Source organism: Myotis lucifugus, unplaced genomic scaffold (assembly GCF_000147115.1).
Source record: "Myotis lucifugus unplaced genomic scaffold, Myoluc2.0 scaffold_50, whole genome shotgun sequence".
In the NCBI taxonomy this organism is placed as follows: Eukaryota; Metazoa; Chordata; class Mammalia; order Chiroptera; family Vespertilionidae; genus Myotis; species Myotis lucifugus.
In genome coordinates, this window is record NW_005871098.1 from 7,261,911 (window position 1) to 7,283,558 (window position 21,648).

The 21,648-nt window shown below is 43.2% G+C and overlaps 2 protein-coding genes and 1 pseudogene across 5 annotated transcripts in view; 1 reads left to right on the forward strand and 2 right to left on the reverse strand.

The window, feature by feature from the left end:
* Positions 1–669: 669 nt before the first annotated feature.
* Positions 670–14,959, reverse strand: LOC102438300 (annotated as a pseudogene).
* Positions 14,960–15,589: 630 nt separating this feature from the next.
* SERP1 (stress associated endoplasmic reticulum protein 1) lies at positions 15,590–20,838 on the reverse strand. The gene is made up of 3 exons (XM_006088666.3): positions 20,362–20,838; positions 20,040–20,115; positions 15,590–18,418 (listed from the first exon to the last, which is right to left on the reverse strand). Exons 1-3 carry the CDS (start codon positions 20,443–20,445, stop codon positions 18,378–18,380), a joined length of 201 nt encoding a protein of 66 aa, XP_006088728.1. The 5' UTR covers positions 20,446–20,838; the 3' UTR covers positions 15,590–18,377.
* Positions 20,839–20,982: 144 nt separating this feature from the next.
* EIF2A (eukaryotic translation initiation factor 2A) overlaps positions 20,983–21,648 on the forward strand; it is a 57,950-nt gene continuing 57,284 nt past the window's right edge. For 2 of the 4 annotated variants that reach the window (XM_014455805.2, XM_014455807.2), the window contains exon 1: positions 21,017–21,161. Coding sequence is in view for 2 of the 4 variants with exons in the window: in XM_014455804.2 (XP_014311290.1) it covers positions 21,134–21,161 (28 nt within the window). In the remaining 2 variants the exon portion in view is untranslated. Of the gene's footprint in view, positions 21,162–21,648 lie in introns of all 4 variants that reach the window. The other 2 variants (XM_014455804.2, XM_006088667.3) reach the window with 2 other exon arrangements.

The following is a 21,648-nucleotide window of genomic DNA, read 5'->3' on the forward strand; positions in this document are numbered from 1 at the left end:
AGATATTTCACCAAAGAAGATATACACATGGCCAATAAGAACATGGAAATCATTAGCCATCAGGGAAATGCAAATTAAAACCACAGTGAGGTACCACTTCACATCCACTAGGATGCCTAGAATAAAAAATACAAAGAATAATAACAAATGTGGACAAGGATATAGACAAAATGGAATCCTCATACTCTGCTGGTGGGAAAGTAAAGTAGTGCAGCAACTTTGGAAAACAACCTGGCAATCCTCAAAAATTTAAACATAGTTACCATTTGACCAAGCATTCTATTCCTAAGCATATATCCAAGAGAAATAAAAGCATATGTTCACACAAAAACAACAAATGTTCATAGCAGCATTATTTTTTCATTTATCAATTTTATTTGTTTATATTTTGTCCTTACACCATTCCCTCCCACCCCCCCCCCTCGCCCCTTCACCTGCTTTAATAGCTCTAAAACACCAAAGAGGAGGGGCTTTGTTGGAGACCAGGTGTAAGCTGGCAAGGTCCTTGCACCTGAAGGGGCTAGCAAGGCTGGGACCCTTACCCACACAGTTTTCCCAGACTTGTTTCGATGGCGTTTATCAGTAGAATGAGAGCAACATTTGTAGAATGAGAACAGCCTTTCATAGCTTACCAAGAAGTCTGTAACTATTTACTGAGATATGCTGTACTGAGAACTTGTCCTTCTGCTGTGTCTCTCCCTTAGAGATTAAGAGGAACAAAGAATACATTCCTCTTGACAGACCTCCTATTCAGTGTGTTGTGTATAAATAGGATTGTATAGCTAATAAACTCGCTTCAGTTCATCGAGAGAACTGGGGTCCTCCCGACCCCGCTTTCCTGTCTTTCTTTCTTTTCTCAATTCCCACCTCCCTGCCTCAGCCCGGCTCAACCCTGTCAGGCTGGCCCTGACAGGGCTTCGGTTTCGCTGGCTCTACTTTAAAACATCATGGCTTTCTGTTCTGTTCCATATGAGAGGAAGGGGCTGCAGAGGGCCCAGCCCATGGGAGTGGCTTTGGTTAAGTCCCTGGTCGTGCTGCTCTGACGAAGCTGGGGTTCGAGAAGACACCGAGGCACGGGTGCGAAGTTCCTGGCTGGTCCCACCCAAGCCGGACAGTGTGCTACCTCACTCCACCACCAGGAGGCGACTGGTCCATCTGGCTTTTCTTCTTTTGGGGTTGCTGGCGGGATGGACGGGGGGAAGGGAGACAAGAAAAGGGATGTTGTGTGGGATCGCGGTAGGTGAAGCCAGACCTAGGCCTGGGGCTGTCGGCGGAAAGCTTCCTCTCTTTCCGCGGGGGGTCGGATGCGTGAGGATTTCTCCCTGACTTAAGACTGGGAGAGGGGAAGTTATGGGGCCGGGCAGCAGTTAAAGTTCTCTCGTCTGCAAGGGAACCTCTTCCTTCAGTTCAGAGGACGAGCTTTTAGGAAACGCTGCCTTCCCCGGTATGCGCATCACCCGGACTGGGTCAGACTCCAGAATTTAACTGTTTGCGGTGGATCTGAGAGAGGCAGCCAAGCTGGTTTAACTACATAGATAGGGATGGCTCCGAACTCCCTCTTTCAGCCCCCGAAAGGACGGGCTGGAATTCTAGAAATTCCCAGAGGGAATACCAAAGTGAAAGGGAAAGGAAGTTATAAAACTAGATTGTCTTTCCCCATCTCCCTTCCCCACTCCTCGTCGGGGCGCCCCCTGCAGGCAGCCATCTCAGCACGCCTTCAGCACTTGCTGCAGAAGGGAGGCGCACGTCGTGGACTGTCTCCCAGGGCACCAGGGTGGGCGAAACCAGCTGGGCTCGGCCTTCCGCGCCTCCAGGATAAGGCGGTGCATGAGATAGCCACGGCGCGGGAGGGCCACGTCGCTGTTGGCCAGCAGTCCCATGGGACAGAAGTCATTGGCGCCGTCGCCCACGTAGAAAAGGCACTCGAAGTGCACGCCGTCTTGGGCCCGCACGCGCAGGGGGTCGCTGAGCACCTTGTGCTTGCACATGTTGGTGGGGCACCGCACGCAGCTGTGCGTGTGGAAGGGCCGCAGCGCCAGCAGCCCCCGTGCGTCGGGCCCCGACAGGTTGCTGAGGATGCGGCGGAACAGGCCCAGGTGGCCGGTGGCACGCAGAGCGCTCTCTACGATGAAGGTGTTGGCATCCGAAATGAGAATCACCTCGAAGCCGGCTCCCTGCTTGGCCACAAACTGCAGCAGGTCGCCCATGCCCCGGGACAGGGCGATGGCCTCACAGACGGCACGCAGGTCCCGCGGCGCACGCCCTGCTCATCCAGGTACTTGAAGACCCGCTGCATGTACTCGCTGTAGAAGCCCTCGCGGTAGGTGGCGTCCAGGCCGCTGGCCCCACGCTGTTTTCGTCCAGGATAGTTTCGTCCAAATCGAAGGTCAGGAGGAAGCCTGGCGCCCCTGCACCGCTATCCCGCCCTCCTGGGAGCAGGGGGAGAAGAGCAGCAAGAGGAGGAAGCAAGCGAGGGCACGCGCGGCGGGCGCTGATCCGGGAGAGGCTGGTTAGCAGGCCTCGGCCAGAGGCGCTGGCACACCCAAGACCCTAGACAGACATGGAGGCCAGCAACCGGAAAACACCCGCTCTTGGCTGGTACACCACCCGAGCACTGCCTATAGGGACTGTTGGTCTCTAGCCATCGTCCAGAGCTCCTCTAGAGCACCGGTCGCCAACCGGTGGTCCGCGGACCACTGGTGGTCGGTGAGATCCGAAAGGTTGGCGACCGCTGCTCTAGAGCAGTTTTGTCTTGACTTATCAAATCATTTTGTGTCATCCAAAAGAGTTCCTCAAATAAAAGGGGCACAGGATCTCTGAGCTTCTCCAGCAGGCTTGGTTGCAGGCTCCTCCCTGGCCGGTACCCTGGTCAGAGCTTGTGCAGGAGGCAACCAGTTGACATGTTTCTCTCACATCAATGTCTCTCTCACATGGGTATTTCTCTCTGTCTTTCCATCTCTCTTCCACTCTCCTGCAGAGCTGCAGTGGCAGAAATCTGTCCCTGCTGAGTTTGAAGTGCAGAGAGTGGAGAGATGTGGGGAGCAGCTATAGGGTTAAGCCTTGGACTGACCTATTGGCAAAGTCACAAACAAGTCCCAGCTTAGAGGGCAGTCCTCTTAGCATAATTAGGCTTGACCTTATAATGCTCCCTAAATCTTATCTGGGAAGCTGATGGGCTGAGGGAGGTGCAGGAAGTGGCCAAAACAAGTGAAACTCACAAGAACAGTGTAACTATGGTCAAAACAAGTGAAACTCACAAGAACAATGCAACTATGGTAACCACTACCTTGTTTACCTCTGACTAGAAAATAAAGGCTCAGCTTGCCTCTGCATCTCCCTCTGTGGCCTCAGCCAGGCACAGGGAAGATCCACAGAGGATAACGCTGTCTCCATGTAAATCATTCTTCTTCCTTTTTTTTGTTTTTATAGAAAAGGTTTATATTGATGGAATTGTCAGTTTTTCTTTTTGTACCAAGAGCTAACTTTGATGTGTTAAAACTAAGTAAAATGCATTTACTCAATCCAAAACAGGCATTAAAAAGAAAAACCCCAAATGCTCTCTTATATCCATTTTAAGAGTAGGATTGGCACTTTCCACTATTAGCTGAGTCCTGATCTATCACCCCAGGGAGAGCTTGCCAATCCTGCATTTTCCCGGGGTGGAAAGGCTGCAGTGGGGTTAAGGATAAGGCTCCTTGGGCCTACCTTCTCCCATGCCTTTACATTTACCTTTCCTTCCTCAGAAAAGCATGGACATACTTCTTGTATAAAACGTTCCGTCTGACTGGGAGTAACATTAACTCCTCTGCTAGCAAGCATATGTGTTAAAAGATCAATACAGTCTTTTTCCTTTAGACTCAGTATGGCACATCTTCTCAATCTAAGTTCTGTACTATCCACCTTCTTACCCTACTTATCCTCTATAGGGGGGTCTGCAGCACCCTGGTGGAGTCCTATCCATCCCGAGTGTGGGGTTTCTCAATGGGGGGGCGGGGGGGCTTACCTAGGGGAATCCTGTTCGGGCACCAGATGCCGGGGCCGAGCCCCAGCGGTCCAGGGGTTCCCAAAGGTGTGGACGGAGTTGGTGAAGAATGATTTACATGGAGACAGTATTATTCTCCGTGGATCTTCCCTGTGCCTGGCTGAGGCCACAGAGAGAGATGCAGAAGCAAGCTGAGCCTTTATTTTATAGTCAGAGGTAAACAAGGTAGTGGTTACCATAGTTACACTGTTCTTGTGAGTTTCACTTGTTTTGGCCACTTCCTGCACCTCCCTCAGCCCATTAGCTTTCCAGATAAGATCTAGGGAGTTTCATAAGGTCAAGCCTAATTATGCTAAGAGGACTGTGCCCTCTAAGCTGGGACTTGTTTGTGACTTTGCCAACAGGTCAGTCCGAGGCTTAACCCTATAGCTGCTCCCCACAGAGAGAGGGGCTCGGGGAGGTATTCTGGCGCAGGATGGAGCCCGGGGTGCTTACGGGAATTGGAGGGGATGCGGCGTCTTATCCACCCTTGGATTTTTGGGCTCATGAATGCCTCGGGTCGGTCCAGAGGGGCTGTGGCTGATGTGCTTCTGGGGTGTCCCCTCCACCTGCCTTCCATCCCCCGCCAGGGCCTCCGCGCGTCCCGGGAACCAGAGCTGGAGCCACACTGGCTCTGCCCCTCCACCATTTTTTAATACTATCCTCCTCCCCTATCCTTCGACAACTATCAGCTTGTTCTCTATAGCTATGTGTCTGTTTCCATTTTGTTTTGTTTATTCATTTGTTTTGTTTTTAGATTCCACATATAAGTGAATTCATATGGTATTTGTCTTTCTCTGTCTGACTTATTTCACTCAGTACAATAACCTCTAGGTCCCCAAATGGCAAGATTTTATTCTTTTTATTGCAGAATAATATTTCATTGTATATATGCACATCTTCTTTATCCATTCATCTATTTCAGGGGTCCTCAAACTACAGCCCGCGGGCCACATGCAAATACAAATATTGTATTTGTTCCCATTTTGTTTTTTTACTTCAAAATAAGATATGTGCAGTGTGCATAGGAATTTGTTCATAGTTTTTTTTTAAACTATAGTCCGGCCCTCCAACGGTCTGAGGGACAGTGAACTGGCCCCCTGTTTAAAAAGTTTGAGGACCCCTGATCTATTTTTTAAAATTTTTTATTGTTTAAAGTATTAGGTATGTCTTAATTTTTCCTGCGTTGACCTCTCCCTGGCCACCCCCACCCAGAGCACATGCCCTCACCCCCTCTCGTGCCTGTGTCCATTGGTTATGCTTATATGCATGCATACAAGTCCTTTGGTTGATCTCTTACTCCCTCACTCCTCCCCTGCTTTTCACTGAAGTTTGGCATCTGATAGATGCTTCTCTGTCTCTGTATCTATTTTTGTTCATCAGTTTATGTTGTTCATTATATTCCACAAATGAATGAGATCATGTGATATTTATCTTTCTCCGACTGGCTTATTTCCCTTAGCATAATGCTCTCCAGGTCCATCTATGCTGTTGCAAATGGTAAGAGTTATTTCTTTTTTACAGCAGTGTAGTATTCCATTGTGTAGATGTACCATTATTTTAATCCACTCATCTGCTGATGGGCACTTAGGCTGTTTCCAAATCTTAGCTATTGTAAATTGTGCTGCTATGAATATAGTAGTGCATATGTCCTTTCTTTTATATATATGTATGTGTGTGTGTGTGTGTGTGTGTGTGTGTATACTAGAGGCCCGGTGCACAGATTCATGCACTGGTGGGATCACTCGCCCTGGCCTGTGGGGATTGGGCTGAAACTGGCTCTCCGACATCCCCCTAGGGGTCCCAGATTGCAAGAGGGCAGTTCTCAGGTGACACACCCCAGAATCGGGCTCCCTCCTCTCTGGTTACAGGTGCGTCAACCTAGAACCACAGCTGCCAAGTCACCACAGCTCAGCAGCTCCTGCATTGAGCATCTGCCCCTGGTGGTCAGTGAATGTCATAGCTACTGGCTGGTTGGCCGGTCGCTTAGACTTTTATATATATAGATTTTTATTGATTTTTTACAGAGAGGAAGGGAGAGGAATAGAGTTAGAAACATCGATGAGAGAGAAACATCGATCAGCTGCCTCCTGCACCCCCCCCCCCCCCACTGGGGATGTGCCCACAACCAATATGCCCTTGACCAGAATCAAACCTGGGATCCTTCAGTCCGCAGGCCAACGCTCTATCCACTGAGCCAAACCGGTTAGGGCCATATGTCCTTTCTGATTGGTGTTTCTGGTTTCTTGGGATAGATTCCTAGAAGTGGGATTACTGGGTCAAATGGGAGTTCCATTTTTAAATTTTTTGAGGAAGCTCCATGCTATTTTCCACAGTGGCTGCACCAGTCTGCATTCCCACCAGCAGTGCAAGAGGGTTCCTTTTTCTCCACATCCTTGCTAGCATTTGTTCTTTGTCGATTTCTTGATGATAACCATTCTGAAAGGTGTGAGATGGTATCTCATTGTCATTTTGATTTGCATCTCTTGGATGATTAGTGACTTTGAGCATGTTTTCATATGTCTCTTGGCTTTCTGTATGTCCTCTTTCGAAGTGTCTATTTAAGTCATTTGCCCATTTTTTGATTGGATTGTTTATCTTCTTTTTGTTAAGATGTATGAGTTCCCTATAAATTTTGGAGATTAGGCCCTTATCGGATATAACATTGGCAAATATGTTTTCCCATGTACTGGTCTTTCTTGTTGTTTTGTTGGTGGTTTCTTTTGCTGTGCAGAAGCTTTTTATTTTGATGTAGTTCCATTTGTTTATTTTCTCCTTAGTTTCCATTGCCCTAGGAGCTGTATCAGTAAAGATATTGCTACAACATATGTCTGATATTTTGCTGCCTATGGATTCTTCTAAGATTTTTATGGTTTCCCATCTTACGTTCAAGTCTTTTATCCTTTTTGAATTTATTTTTGTATATGGTGTAAGTTGGTGGTCTAGTTTCTTTTTCTTTCTTTCTTTCTTTCTTTCTTTCTTTCTTTCTTCCTTTCTTTCTTTTTTTTTTCATGTATCTGTCCAATTTTCCCAACCATTTATTGAAGAGACTGTCTTAACTCCATTGTATGCTCTTGTCTGCTTTGTCAAATATTAATTAAGCATAATGGCTTGGGTTGATTTCTGGGTTCTCTGTTCTTTTCCAATGGTCTATATGTCTGTTCTTGTGCCAGTACCAGGCAGTTTTGAGAGTTTTGTGCACTGGGCCTCTAGTATAAATATAATGTTCAATAAGTAAATGAAAACCTGTAATTTTACATTTGAATTGGAAATATCAATATAAACTTATGATGTATTTTTTCTTAAAAATACTTTTTTTCTAGCTTTGTTCAACAAAAGTCTTAGAAGCAATGAGAGCACAGTTGCAATGAGCTCCCCTAGAGTTCAGACTGTGAGCTCTAAATATCTTGGTAAAAAGAACCACAGCTCCTTGGAAAAATTGCTGATTCCAAGTCTAGGGGAGAAAATATATCAGGTGAATTGGGGGCATCTTATTATGCCAGTCTCTTTTCTATGTGCTTTACTTGTATTCACTCATTTATTTCATTTTATAGCTGAGAAAACAGCATTAAATAGATTGCCCAAGGTCACATAGATATAAAGTGGGGGGGGGGGGGGGAATACAGGGCAGGGGAGGGGGGAAATGGCAACCTAATAGGCAGACCTAATAGTGCACCTTGTCCCAGGGCTAGACTGGAAATACAACTAAAATGGAAAACATTCATCTGGAATTAACAAATGAGGCCCAGCTGAGGAGGTGACTTATAGTAAGGAAGGACAGAAAACACCTAGAGACCTGTAGGAAGGGCTGCAAGGTTGTGAGGGGGTGGCAGGCTGGCAGGCTGAGAGGGAGAGGGGGAAACTGTATTACAGGAAAATCTGTTCCCTCAGAAAAATAGAAGCCTGGCCCAGGCTGATCACCAGAGCTATGTCCTGCGGTAACATGCATAACATCCAACTGCTGGCTGCAGGGAGTCTGGACCTGAGACCACAGCCATGAAAGGCAACCCCCACAAAAGGGGAAATCAGCTCAGTGCTGGTGGAAGAGAAAGCCGATGTTTCATTATTGTTTTTGTTTTATTTTGTTTTTGTTTTTAATCTCTAAACCCAGAACACAGGAGTTTTCAGTTGCACCCACTCACCTGAGGCTTTGGTGCAGGGAGGAAGGCACAGACTTGAAGTGCCTGAGGAGAGGCAGGGGAGGAAAGCAGGGCAGGAAGAAGTGGAAAAGCAGTAGCCAGAAGTTCTGCATTGGGACATTCATAGGCTTCCAAACCTAAAGGGCCATTTCTCTGCAGAGGAGCTAGCCCCTCCCAATAGCCTCAGGGCAGGTGATAGAGCCTGCCACACCCTGCATTTTGAGCTTTACAGAGGAAACAAAGGCAGAGGCCAAGCTTATGGGTTTGAACAGTCTTAAGGAACCTTCAGTGACTGTATTGAAACAGGAGCCATCCACTTTGCTATTCTGGGGACCAGACTGATAAAAACTCCAGGGTCCCAGCTGACCCCATTGGTCTCCATACTAGAATCTCTGACCAACCAAAGGCAGAGTAATATTTTGGGCCACACTCGGAGGAGTACCTCTGGGACAGGAAAAAACACCCATCATATTCCCTGAAAGCAAAACAGCACCAACCCCTGTCAGAAACAGATGCTTGAGTGATTAAGATTGACAGCTGGCAGACAGGCAAAAAGGGCAGATAGGTCCCACCTGCTTGCAGCCAAGGCCTGTGGAGACAGACACAGCAGTGGACCAGTGGATTGCTTGGAGCTTCAAGCAATGTGCTAAAAGCCAAAAAACAGTGCCTGACAGTGGTTAGCACCTACGTATCTAATTGGAAGCCCCGAATTGGCAAACAGGACAGAAGAGTGGGGTCCTAAGCCAGCTCCCATGGGGCATTAAACTCAGCTGAAGTGAACAACACTTCACTTTATTATTTTTTATTTTCTTTATTTTTTTACACCTTTTTCTTCCTCTCTTCTCTTTTTTCCTCCTTTATTCTTTTCTTTCTCCTTTTTAGTTTTTCTCCCCTTTTAAAAAATTGATCCTTTTTATCTATCTACTTTATTTATTTGTTATAATTCTAGTCTCTGTTGGTTTATTCATATATCTAATTTCTTCTTCCCTATTCTTACTCAGTTTCCCTTTCTCTTTTCTTTTTCATCACTACTCAATTTTTTCCCCTCTCCTCTGGCTCATTTCTTCTTCTCCTGATGTTTTAACTTGCTTCATTTCCTAAAGTTAGGCCTATCTGCTCTCTCCTCTATTCTCCTTTTCAAACTTTTTTTCTTATCTTCTCATTTCTTTTCTCCCTTCTCTATTCTAAACCATGGTCCTTTCCCCATTCCTCTAATTCTTCAACCTTATTTTCTTTATTTAAGCTTGGCATCTATAGATTCTGCACTGCTGCCCCCCCCCCCTTTTCTGGGTGTTTTTTGTTTGTGATTTTTGGTTTATTTGTTTGTTCTGTTGTGTTTTCTCCCCATATTTTTTCTTTCTTTTTTTTTCTATCATTCTTGCTCTATTTTCTCTTCCTGGTGGTCACTTTTGTTGTGGATATAGGGTGCTTGTGTACATTCTTTTTCTGTGTTGTGTTTTGTCCTGTTATATTTTGTGCTGTTCAGTCAGCACCTCCACAACAGCTGGCACAACATGATACAGAATGAGCCACATAATCAGACACCCTGAGTGGAGACTCCATCCACAAACAGGACAATTACATTCAAGACCCAGCTACAACAGGAGAACCCAAACATCACAAGTAGGGGACCTTCCTAAAACACCCAGCCCAGGAGACCTGAGGGAATGTACCACTGGGTCTCACAAAACATCTACTACATAAGTCCAACCCAGAAAATCTGGGTGGCATAGAAGTTTGATCTAAGACATAGAAACAAATAGAAAGGAACAGCAAAAGAAACAACCTCCCGAAAAAGAAAAGAAGGAATCACCAGAAAAGGAACTAAATGAAATAGGGGCAAGTAATTTGTCAGAGAAAGAATTCAGAGTAATGGTTATAAGGATGCTCAAACTTCTGAATGAGAAGGAAGAAGCACCTCAATGAGAATTATAAGGAGCTGAATGAGAAATACACCAACATGAATAAGAATCAACAGGAAAATGACATAGCTGCAATAAAGAAAACCATGGAAAGTTTCAATGTAGACTAGAAGCTGAGGACAGAATCAGCAAGTTAGAAGTCAAGGTAGAATAAAACACCCAAGCAGAGCAACAACTGAAAAAAATTTAAAAAGCAGGAGGAGAGTTAAAGGAGCTTTGGGACAACATGAAATGAAACAACATCCACATAATAGGACTACCAGAAGGAGAGGAAGCTGAGCAGGAATAGAAAACCTGTTTGAAGAAATAACCACAGAAAACTTCCCTGACTTTGGGAAGAAAAAAGTCACACAAATCCAGGAAGCACAGAGAATTCCAATTAAGATAAACCCAAAAAGAACTACACAAAGACATATCATAATTAAATTGGCAAATGTAAAAGAAAAAATCTTAAAGACTGCAAGAGAGAGGCAGAAAGTTACCTACAAGGGATCTCCCATAAGACTATCAACTGGTTTCTCAACAGAAACACATCAGGAAATGGCATGAGGTATACAAAGTGATGAAAAGCAAGAAACTGAATCCAGAATACTCTATCCAGCAAGGCTATCATTCAAAATTGAAGGTGAAATCAGGAGCTTCACAGACAAAAAAAGGCTAAGGGAGTTTTTTGCCACCAAACAGCAATGCAAGAAATGCTAAAGGAACTATTCTAAAAAGAAGAAATAGAAAGGGATGACGGGACACAGGCATAAAGAATAAAATGGCAACAAACAAGTACCTATCAATAACTGCAATGGATTAAATGCTCTAGTCAAAAGACATAAGGTAGCTGATTGCATAAGAAAACATGATCCATATATATGCTGTCTATAAGAGACACACCTCAGAACAAAGGACTCACACAGACTGAAAGTGAAGGGATGGGAAAAAATTTTCAGTCAAGTGGAAATTAACGAAAAAGGAACTGCGGAAGCAATCCTTCTATCTGACAAAATAGACCTCAAAGGTCATAACAAGAGATAAGGAAGGCCACTTCATAATACTAAAGGGATCGATACAATAAGAGGCTATAATTCTGGTAAATATATATGCACTCAATACAGGAGTGTCCAAATGTATAAAAAAAAACTTTTGGAGGATATCAAGGGAGAGATGGATAACAATACAACCATAGGAATTCACTGGAAATCTTCTAGAAAAAATCAACAAGGAAACAGCAATCCTAAAGGACTCACTAGTTCAGATGGAACTAATTGACATCTTCAGAACATTTCACCCAAAAGCTAAGGAATATACATTCTTCTCAAGTGCACATGGGACATTTTCAAAGATAAATCACATGTTAGGACACAAGATGTATAAGTAGCAAGTGACCCTAAGAAAGTTGGCAATGTCCTTCCTGCCAAGTAAAATACAGAGGCTGCAGGTCCTTTTTGTTTTCAGTGAGGAAGGCCTTTCACCCTTTGTTTTGGCAATTCACAAAGTTACTGTCATTAGGTTTCATAACAGTTGCATGTCACAGAGAAGCCTGCGGAATTTGGGAATTTGCTTAAGGCCCTGGAACTAGAATGCTGAGCCCTCTTGAACACTGCTCCATGCTTAATTTGCATTCGATTCACCTGGGGATCCTGTGAAGATGAAAATTCTAATTTAATGGCCTTGTGTGGGGCCTGAGATTCTGCATTCCTAACAGGCTTCCAGGTTATTGTTGGTCCTCTGGCCATACTCTGAGTAACAGATTACTCCTTTTAGACCTCCGACAGAGGCTGGGTGTTAAACTGCACTAGTCTGCTTTCCCTGTCAGTCAGGTGGACTGTAATGTAATGTTTAGCCAAAGAAAGGGATTTCACCTTTAAAAACATTCTGATTGCTATTCTCAGTCAAGCAGAAATGACTTCAAGGTTCTGAGATGGTTTTCATTCTCTGTAGCACCTTGCTTCTTCATGTCATCCACCTGTAATTAACAGGTGGGGTGTGCAGGAGTAACCAAGGCTGGAGGTAAGCAGACACATGCTTGGGTACTCCCAGTGTTTACCTTTATGATTTGGGTTTTGTCAGAAATTATAATCTCTCTCAATCCCAGATGAAACTTGAGCCTTAGAATCTGGTCTAAGGGGCACTCCCAGGTGCCAGGAGGTAAGCACTCTTCCCAAACTAAGCGCTCTTTCCAAGCTCTGCATGTGTGTCTGGATGGCATTTTCCCAAACAGGCCCTGGGAATCTCCTTTGCACAGTGTATGAAATCTAAAATTTGGTAATCCTGCCACATTTTAAATGCCAGCCAACATGGCCTTACTGTAGAAAATTCCTTTCTGACGACAGAACAAGCTATCCCTGCCAGAGACTGGATATGGTTATGGGAGTACAGAGCCATTCTGGTTTCATGGTCTGGTGTGAAGGGCACATATTGTGGCATCCTTGCCCCTCCTGCAACCTAGGATAAGAGGGGACAGAGCCAGCTGAAAGCCCCCAAACACCTGCTGTAAATAGCAAGCATGGTTGTTTGACTTTTTCCTTATAACTGGACAAACTGGTGTGGTGAGGTATCAGCTTTCTTTATAAAACACCTTTTGGTTTTCTCAGTGGCACTTACTATGAACAGGTCCTCAAATATGACTGAAGGACAAATACCTCTGTTGATACATTTCCAAAAATCAAACATATCCTGGGAGAGTTCGTTTCAAGGGCAGACTGAATTCTGGTGCTGAGCCCAGCCATTAAGCAGAGGTTGCCGGGATTGGAAAATGTTGAGATAATGGCTATATCAGCGGTAGATTTTATAAAACATGTTCTTATTTTGAAGATTCTGATATAAAAGGGCATTCATCATTCTCTTACACTTGATCACTCAACTAAAAAGGTGAGCTCTCCCTATGTGTGTAAAGTTTCATACTAACCTTGAGGGTGGTGAGAGTAGACGAGAGAGAGAGAGAGAGAGAGAGAGAGAGAGAGAGAGAGAGAGAGAGAATTAGTTCTTAAGGATTCCATTCTCTGAGAAACTAAGAAATAAAATTTAAAAATAAAACAAATAAACATGGCAATATAATAAACGCTAACTGGTCCAGAGTCATAAATCCCAAAGAAAGTGTTTCTGATTTCCATGGCCAGGGAAAACTTCACAGAGGAGGTAAAATTTAAGCTAGACTTTGAAGAATAGGTATTGTAATGAAGGTAAACTGAATAAAAACACAGAGAGTTCAAGATATCTGAAAAATGAAAGTAGACTCTTTGGGCTAGAACAGGTCTATGGAGGGAAGCCGTGGGGAACAAGGCTGAAAAGGTAGGTTGTTGCCACATTGGGAAGTGTCCTGACAATCAAAGCTAGAGTTATTTCCATCCCAGTTGCAGTGGGAACTCACTGAAGTTTAGTAAATCTTCAGATTTACCTTAATGGAACACTCATGGGGTTTCCTGAGATTAATATATAATCTCCTAAAGTAAAAGGAGACATTGCCACACAATAATTCCTTGGCACTCAGAACACTAAAGAGCTAGTTTTTTGTGTTTTTTCTTTTTGTAGTTTTAATTTCTTTATTAAGGTACTACATATGTGTCCTTATTACATATGTGTCCCCCATTACCCCCCCACTCATGCCCTCACCCCCTGTTGTCTGTGTCCATTGGTTATGCTTATATGCATGCATACAAGTCCTTTGGTTGACCTCTCACCCTTACCCCCACCCTCCCCTACCTTCCCTCTGAGGTTTGACATTCTGATTGATGATTCTCTGTCTCTGGATCTGTTTTTATCAGCTTATGTTGTTCATTATATTCCATAAATGAGTGAGATCATGTGATATTTATTTTTCTCTGACTTAAAGAGCCAGTTTTCTAATCCTTGCTCTGCTACGGGCTCATTGGTAATGGGAAAGGTAACTTCTCTAGGCCATAATTTCAACTATAAAATAAAGGGTTAATCAAGATCATTTCTAAAGTTCCTTCCAGCCCTAGCCGGTTTGGCTCAGTGGATAGAGCATCAGACTACAGACTGAAGGGTCCCAGGTTCGATATTGGTCAAGGGCACATGCCTGAGTTGCAGCTCAATCCCCAGTAGGGGGCGTGCAGGGGGAAGCTGATCAATGATTCTCTCATCGATATTTCTATCTCTCCCTCTCCCTTCCTCTCTGAAATCAATAAAAAATATATATATAAAAATAAAGTTCCTTCCAGCTCTAAAATCAATTATTCTCATTCTCCTGTTAGAGACTTTCTCCAGTGAGGAAAGAAGAAAAACCTGTTATAACCTATTTAATGACACTGAAATCACAGTTTTAATTATTTAAATTTGCAGATTTGTTCTAATTCTGTCTGCACTGCAAAGTAGAAATTTGCACACTGGAAGTCACTGAACCTTTGTTATAAAAAGCACCTATGGAGAGCAGAAGAAGGCATTTTTTTGACTAAATTATCAAATTATTTTTCAACATCACAGATGAACATTTTTAAAACAAAATACAATAAAATTATAGCAAAATACTTTTAAAAAGTGTACACTTGAATGTTATAGATAACACTACTGATTTGATCTTTGTATTTTTTGTGCTGTACAGGAAATGCCAATACTAAATTTGTCACAAACTCATTTTCAAAAGAAATTGCATCCATAAAGGGACAAGTTCTTTCTTTTCTTTCTTTTTCTTTTTAATTAGCAACATGAAAAAAAAATTAAGAGCTTTTCTAAGAACAGAAGAAGAGTCATGGAAACAGAAGTGTTCTGTGTGGATGCTTCGCAGTCATCCCTAGGTTTCCGCAGGGTACACTGAGGCAGAAAACCTTGTTTCTAGTTTCTGCTCTACCTCGGTTAGCTCTGTGAGGGCAGAAACCATTTATCAGGTTTTACCTCTCCTTTGAAATACTTACCACAATTATGGTCATCATTGTCTTTTCTCTCACTACTGGATTGCAAGATCTAAGTGTCGGGACTCCGTATTCACAGCTCTCTCTATCCAGCATGTAAGTTACTCAATATTCACTGAATTAATTTTTTAATTTAGCTGTAAAGTGAGGTAGTTAGACAGAATTTCCCATGTCCTTTCCACCTTTGATTCTAATAGATATGAACTTACTTTGGATTATCTAAGTCCAGACTGTTGAATTTTCCCCTTCAGCTTACTTTATAGCCTTTTATTGCATACTAGTACTTCTCCAAATTAGGACATTTTTGTTTTAATTCAACTTGAAGATAAAGCAGTACAAGAATTATGTCTAGACAAGGAAGGATTCTGAGGGAGTGATATTGCACATGCTGTTGAACCCAACTCCTACCTCTTGAAGTTGTGGTTTGTGTCTAAAACAAGTAAAACTAAAAAGGTAAAGGCAAATCAAACTTCAGAACAATTTATAAAATTTGATGATATTCTACATTTTACAGGTGCTAATGCACAGTAAGTTTGTTGAACCTCCAAGAACATAATCCAGCACAATATGGTAGTCCTTTGTACCAACAAAACTTGGTAAGAAGAATCATGAATTTTTTTATTTATCTGTAAAGGATGCTTTGCACTTGAGTATACATACTTCTTTAATGTAAGTCAAACGCCCATTACAGTGTATCCTTTTACAATGAAAATCTTTTACTTAATCTGGAAGCTCACTCAATTATTTTGAGCATTATATACAACTCAACAGATACAATGAAATCCTGACAACTCTTTGGAATGTTGTAGCTAAATTACAAAGAGTAATTGGATAATGTAGACAACTGCAACAAAGCATTTACTCTCATACTGTGCTCAAAATTAGATGACACATAAAATTCAATTGGGAGCCCGGCCAGCGCGGCTCAGTGGTTGAGGGTCAACCTATGAACCAGGAGGTCACAGTTCGATTCCGGTCAGGGCACATGCCCAGGATGTGGGCTCCATCCCCAGTGGGAGGCGTGCAGGAGGCAGCTGATCAATGATTCTCTCTCATCATTGATGTTTCTCTCTCTCTCTCTTCCTCTCTGAAATCAATAAAGATATGCTTTTTAAAAATTCAATTAGGAAAGGGAGTTAAAAAGAACCGTGCTTCTTCCTTGAATCAGACTTGGATAAACATGAGATAAGGGTAAATCCTAGGTGGGGAAGTATTTAATTCATTGTGCTTTTATGTATTTTTCTTGCTACCTATTCCCAGTTATAAACTTTAAATCCGTGCATTTGGGTACTATTTGTTTTATCTCAAGTACAACATAATACTAGGCAGTCTTTAAAATCATTTTCTATTAATTGTAAAATATACACTCAGATAAGAACTCTGGAGAGCACTTGTGATCTTGGTTTCCAGCATGCATCAATTTGGTTCAAACAAATTCTTATTAAAAAAAAAAAAAAATTGAACTCTGTAAAATCATTTTCTTTTAGAAGGCATAAAATATCCAGGGAACTTTTATTTTTAAAGAACAAATCAAATAAGACATAGCTTTCATTGACCCAAACATGCATAATCCATCCTTAATATAAAATGCACTCAATTGGAAAATTACACATGAAATACAAAGGGAATGCAACTTTACATATGTAAAATGGTTGCTAGCTATAGCAATTTAACAGTCAAATTAATAGACATTGTATATTAAAAGACATCACCACCATCTTAAAGTCAATTACCTATGATACACCAAGGGAAATTCTGATATGGAATGGTTTGACTCAAAGCAAAGAATAAGGCACCTGCTATGAACTTAGAACAATAACTTTCATTTTAAAAGTTACAATAAAATAGAATTAACCAAGATACTTGTTTCAAAGAGGGAAACAAGTATAGGAGTTGACTTCCTGGGTGAGAAAGGCAGGTAACAATGAAGATAAAACCTGCTGGCCTCAGGTCAGCTGATTCTTTTCCTATTCTAGAGTAGTCAAATTCCTGACAAGCCTTACCACTCCCCTCCCACACTCTCTCCCATACCTTGGGGCATCAGAAGCTCTCTCTGAAGGTCACACTGAGTATAGACAAAGTAGCAGATTTCCCTTCTGTTCCTTTTAAAACAGCTTATTTTAAAAGAAATATCCTGAGGCAATTAAACAAAGCAAACAAGCAGCTTTCTTTCCAATTAACAGACATCTCTCAGGTTTTTTTCATCAAGTTATGGCTCAGTATTTAAATAGCCAATACTTTCAGTTTTTAACAGTACCAGAAAACCCCAAATCTGCCTTCCTACTCCCCCTTACCATTACAATGGAAGTCTGATCATAACCTATAAAATTATACAACAAAGGGAAAACTAAGGACTGATCCCTTATCAGTAAATCCATTTAATTCCAGATGATACATTAGTCTGATGTATCTAGAACCCCAACAATTTTAATCATAAATCTAGAAAAAACATTTCCAAACTAGGTGTAACTTTTTAGTTGTTGTGCCTTTTTGATGTTAAAAGTGCTAATAACATGCTAAGATGTCTTATGGCACATTGGGCTCAATAGTATGTCCTGATGAGGCATCCATTTTTAGTCGTATTTTTCCTCTTAGACTCTGTCTACCATAGTAGACCCCTTTGATACATTAAAGTAATTCTGATGAAATCACTGGTGAGATAAACAAACCTTCCCTGACTGTACTCCACCATGATAGGTTTTAGTGAAACTGAAGTGACTAAATTACAAAATGCTCAACCAAGTTGTTTTCTTATGGCATCTCAGGTTAGTATATTCACTCATGCAAAATCCAAGGTAGTGTACCAGAAATAATATTAAAGTAAACATGGCTATAAGCATCTTCTTTTACATTAGGCGTTTAGAAGCTTTTAGAATTTCCTAGGTGCTATAGATTGTGGGAAAACTAGGCTAACTGTATAGTTGTTCCATTTATAAGCACCTTATTACAGTACAGGTCCATAACCCTATATGGGAGTGTGCTTTCAATTCAAGATATTGTAATAAGTGCCTAGCTATATAAAAACCATAAGATTCCAAATTTTAAATTAAGCTAACTGCATGTACTCATTAGAGTTAACAAAATCTAGACCCTGTCCACACAGACTTAATCTAATTACCTATACTGTATACTGTTTTAATAACCACATTAAAAAACTTACTCTTTAATGACTGAATAAGTAGGGTCCGCTATGGTAGCTTAACAATCAAATTTTATTGCTTTATTCATGTGGTGCTTTTGCAAGGCACTGTGGTATGAACTAGAAAATTTGGAATGACTTGTGAAAAAACCTTGGAATGACACATGAATGATGATATGAAAAGTCATTCTGAGGCAGGATGATTTACTGAATTGTTTTTACCCAGGGTATCAAACATCAGGAATGAGTTCAAGTTAAAATTCACAGGAGAATGGAAACATCTTAAGGTCAGGCTCTTCACATGCCCATCCTGATACTTTGAATAATCTGGAAAATTGCTGTAAAGAGAAAGAGCAAATATTAAAACATGCTTTGAATAAATTGGTCTGGCAAGGGGCAAATATTTATTAATACATTGCGTACCGCTCAGGAGTTTTCTCGTGTTTCGCGCGCGCCATCTGTTAAGGACCGCTCACGAGTGTTCTTAGATGTCAACACACTGTCTTGTCCACTGTGGGGCGCGGTTACAGTGTTTTGGCCAGGTTCAAGCCTCGGACTAATGAAAGGACAGGGTCCTCTCACTGCCACGTGTAAGTCCCAGCTGGAGGGCAGGGCCCTCCCAGCACAATCATAGCCAACGGCTGGGTTGTAAGCTTGAACCTATGGTCCGAACACATAGCCCCTAAAGTACTAGAAACTTTAATTGTTTTTGTAAATAAAAATGTTATAATTATTGAAAAACAACACCTAAAGTGCATTATGATCTGTAGTTATGATGATTTAAATAACGTGCAGTTTGCCCAAAAACTTACGGTCCCTGGCATATGTCTTAGAGATTTCTATGCGGTACGCAATGTTAAGGTAGGGTACCCTTAAGTAACTTGCACATGCTATGTAACTTCATTGTAATAAGAAATGAAGACAGGCCTACCATAAAAAAACAAATGTCCATTAAGTTATTTTTTAAAATTCTGAGTTTTCTATTTAAATGTCCCAGAGAGTTTGACAATAGCATTTCAGAAAGAACTTAAAGTACCAAAGCAAACAGGTTTTTCAAGCACAGAATTATTTTGGTTTATCACTAGATATTACATGTCCTCTGAAGGCCTGGCCTGTAACATGCATGTTTCCTCATTCTCACAAGGCTGAAATTCAATCATCTTTAGGTTATATAAATTGCTTGGCTCTTGGCCATTTATCAGGAAAGCTTCCAACTGGCAAGTTTAGGAGACAGGCAAAGTGAAATGTTTAAAAGAAACCCCAATAAAGTTAGAATGTCAGAATTTGAAATGCAGAAACATGTACTTCAATATCAACAGCTTATATAAGATAATAAATGATATTCTGTAATGCATTTGCAGAGGCAAGAATCTATAGCTAACAGCAGGCTGTCCTGATAACGAATTTTTCTACCATATGTCAAATGTTTCTTTTATTAATCTAAAACCATTTGTCACATATTAAATTGCCACGTTTCTTCTATAGTGAATCAGTTCTTCGCACTAGCTTTACCCTAAAATATACCCAGCTTTTGAAATAAGATGTTAGATTCTGGGACATGTTAAATTAAGTTAGAACATCCATATGTACATAATGTTCAAGTTTCTTTTTTTTGCAAAGGAATTGATAATGGAATAGCAAACCATCCTATTTCCTTCTCTGAGATGTTTTCGTTGTTTGTTCTGCTCTACATTTCTTCCAGCTTGATCATTACTAAGAACCTGACGACCTCCTTTTCTAGTATCCTGTGGGCACAAGTCAAGCTGGGAGAAGTTTCTGGAGCATCACCCTCTGTGCATATGTGGGACAAGTAAATTTGTTCGGATGAAAGAGAATTATGTAGAGCGCGCGGCAGGTGGGTAGAGAACTACGCGGTTCAGACTCGCCACTGAGAGGTCACCACGTCATCCTAAACCCGTCATCCCACTTCCCACCCGACGTGGCCCCCAGAGCACTTACCAGAACCACAAACAACAAAAATGAAGAGAGCCAATAACCAAGGTCCTACAGACGCCTTCTCTTCGGGAGCATTTCTCTGCAAAAAGGAAAACCCACCGTTTCAAATGCAAAAATCCACTGCGACCCAGGACTCCCACAGCGGAGTCTCCTCCGTTCCCGAGCCGCCCAGCTCCGGCACCCCCTTCCCCGAACCCCCAACTTAGTGTCCAGCTCGCGGCCTCGGGCCCCCACAGCCGGCCGGGTCTGGGGAGGACTCGACGCGGCCCTGGACTCGGGCCTCAGCTCCGGCTGCAGCACAGAGGCGCGTCCGCTCTTTCCTTACCGAGGTCTTGGCTACGTTGCCGCGCTGGGTGATATTCTTGCTGTGCTTCTCGTTAGCCATACGGATCCGCTGTTTGGCGACCATCTTCGCGGTGCCACCACTAACCCAAACCACCCCTTGGCCTCGTTCGCTCCCCCTCGGACCGCTGCGACGCCCCGCTCCCGGTGCCGCGCCGCGGGAACCGGGAGGTTCTCAGGCGGGCGCTAGGTTGGGCCTGAGAGCTGCAAACGCGGTGCTGAGCGCAGGCGGGCGTGGGCCGCCGGCTGCCTGGGAACCTGGGCGCGCCGGCGAGCGAGGCTGGAGCGCGGGAGGACAGCAGGCCCGGAAGAGGCTCGAAACGCTGCCGCCGCCGCCGGGAGCGTGGAGTGAAAGAGGAAGAAACGAAACAAGTGGACCTCGTAACCCGTCAGCTCGAACTACTTCGGTTCGGCTGCCAACGTCAGCACTGGGAGAACTCCGCCCCGCGGAAGTGCGGGCCCCACCGGCAGAAGCGGGAGAGGGAGGGTGAAGGCGGGCGCAGGGGCCCTGGCCCAGCCCTCCCAAGTTCTGTAAAAATGTGTTCCCCCCGCCCACACACACACCCCCAGAGCTGCGCGTGCGCCTTGAGGCTCCTTCGCTGCTACAGGGCTCCAAACGGAAGTGAATTGGCCCCGAGGCTGGTGACCCCGGAAATACTAAGTTGCCGTGCCCACGCCGGAGTGGACGTGTAGAGGCCGGGTTTGGCCCTCGTAAACTCTGACCCAAGTGCATAGTTTTCTCTTTCCGGGACGAGATGGCGCCGTCCACGCCGCTTCTAACAGGTGAGTTCTGAACCAGCAAGGGTCTGTTTCTTCAGAGCAGTTTCTTTTTTGTGTCTTTGTCCTTGGGCTTGGAGTCCGATACGGCCTTTATCTCGTAGATTGCGAAAGAGCCGGAGGGACGTTAGGGTTTTTTCGTGTTGCGTGGCAATCGGAAGTGAAGTCCCCGCCTCTGCGCTTTTGCGTTTCCTTTCCCTTTTGCTCATCCATCATTCTTTCCTGCCGTTTCAAGTTCTGCGGGATTAGAGGAAGGGTGATAACTGAAAATGCTAGTTGAATTTGTTACCCTGGGTTTGCAATCCTAGTATTGTAGGAACCCTTATCTGTTGACAGGCTTTGTTGACCGTGTGAAATCATTTAGCTTTGTAATAAGGAAACAATATAAACACATGGCTAAGTTCACTAGAATGACCACACAGGAAGAACACGTGAATTTAAGTAATACCAAGTTTTGTGCTCCTCGCCTTGATGAAATTTGTAGGACTTGAAA

Excerpts from the sequence above, each read along its gene's own strand:
- SERP1 (XM_006088666.3), bottom strand. The coding sequence starts at position 20,445 with ATGGTCGCCAAACAGCGGATCCGTATGGCTAACGAGAAGCACAGCAAG. Across the intron at positions 20,116-20,361 it reads GCAACGTAGCCAAGACCTCG|AGAAATGCTCCCGAAGAGAA; the intron begins GTAAGGAAAGAG and ends TCCTTTTTGCAG. Across the intron at positions 18,419-20,039 it reads TTTTGTTGTTTGTGGTTCTG|CAATTTTCCAGATTATTCAA; the intron begins GTAAGTGCTCTG and ends TTCTCTTTACAG.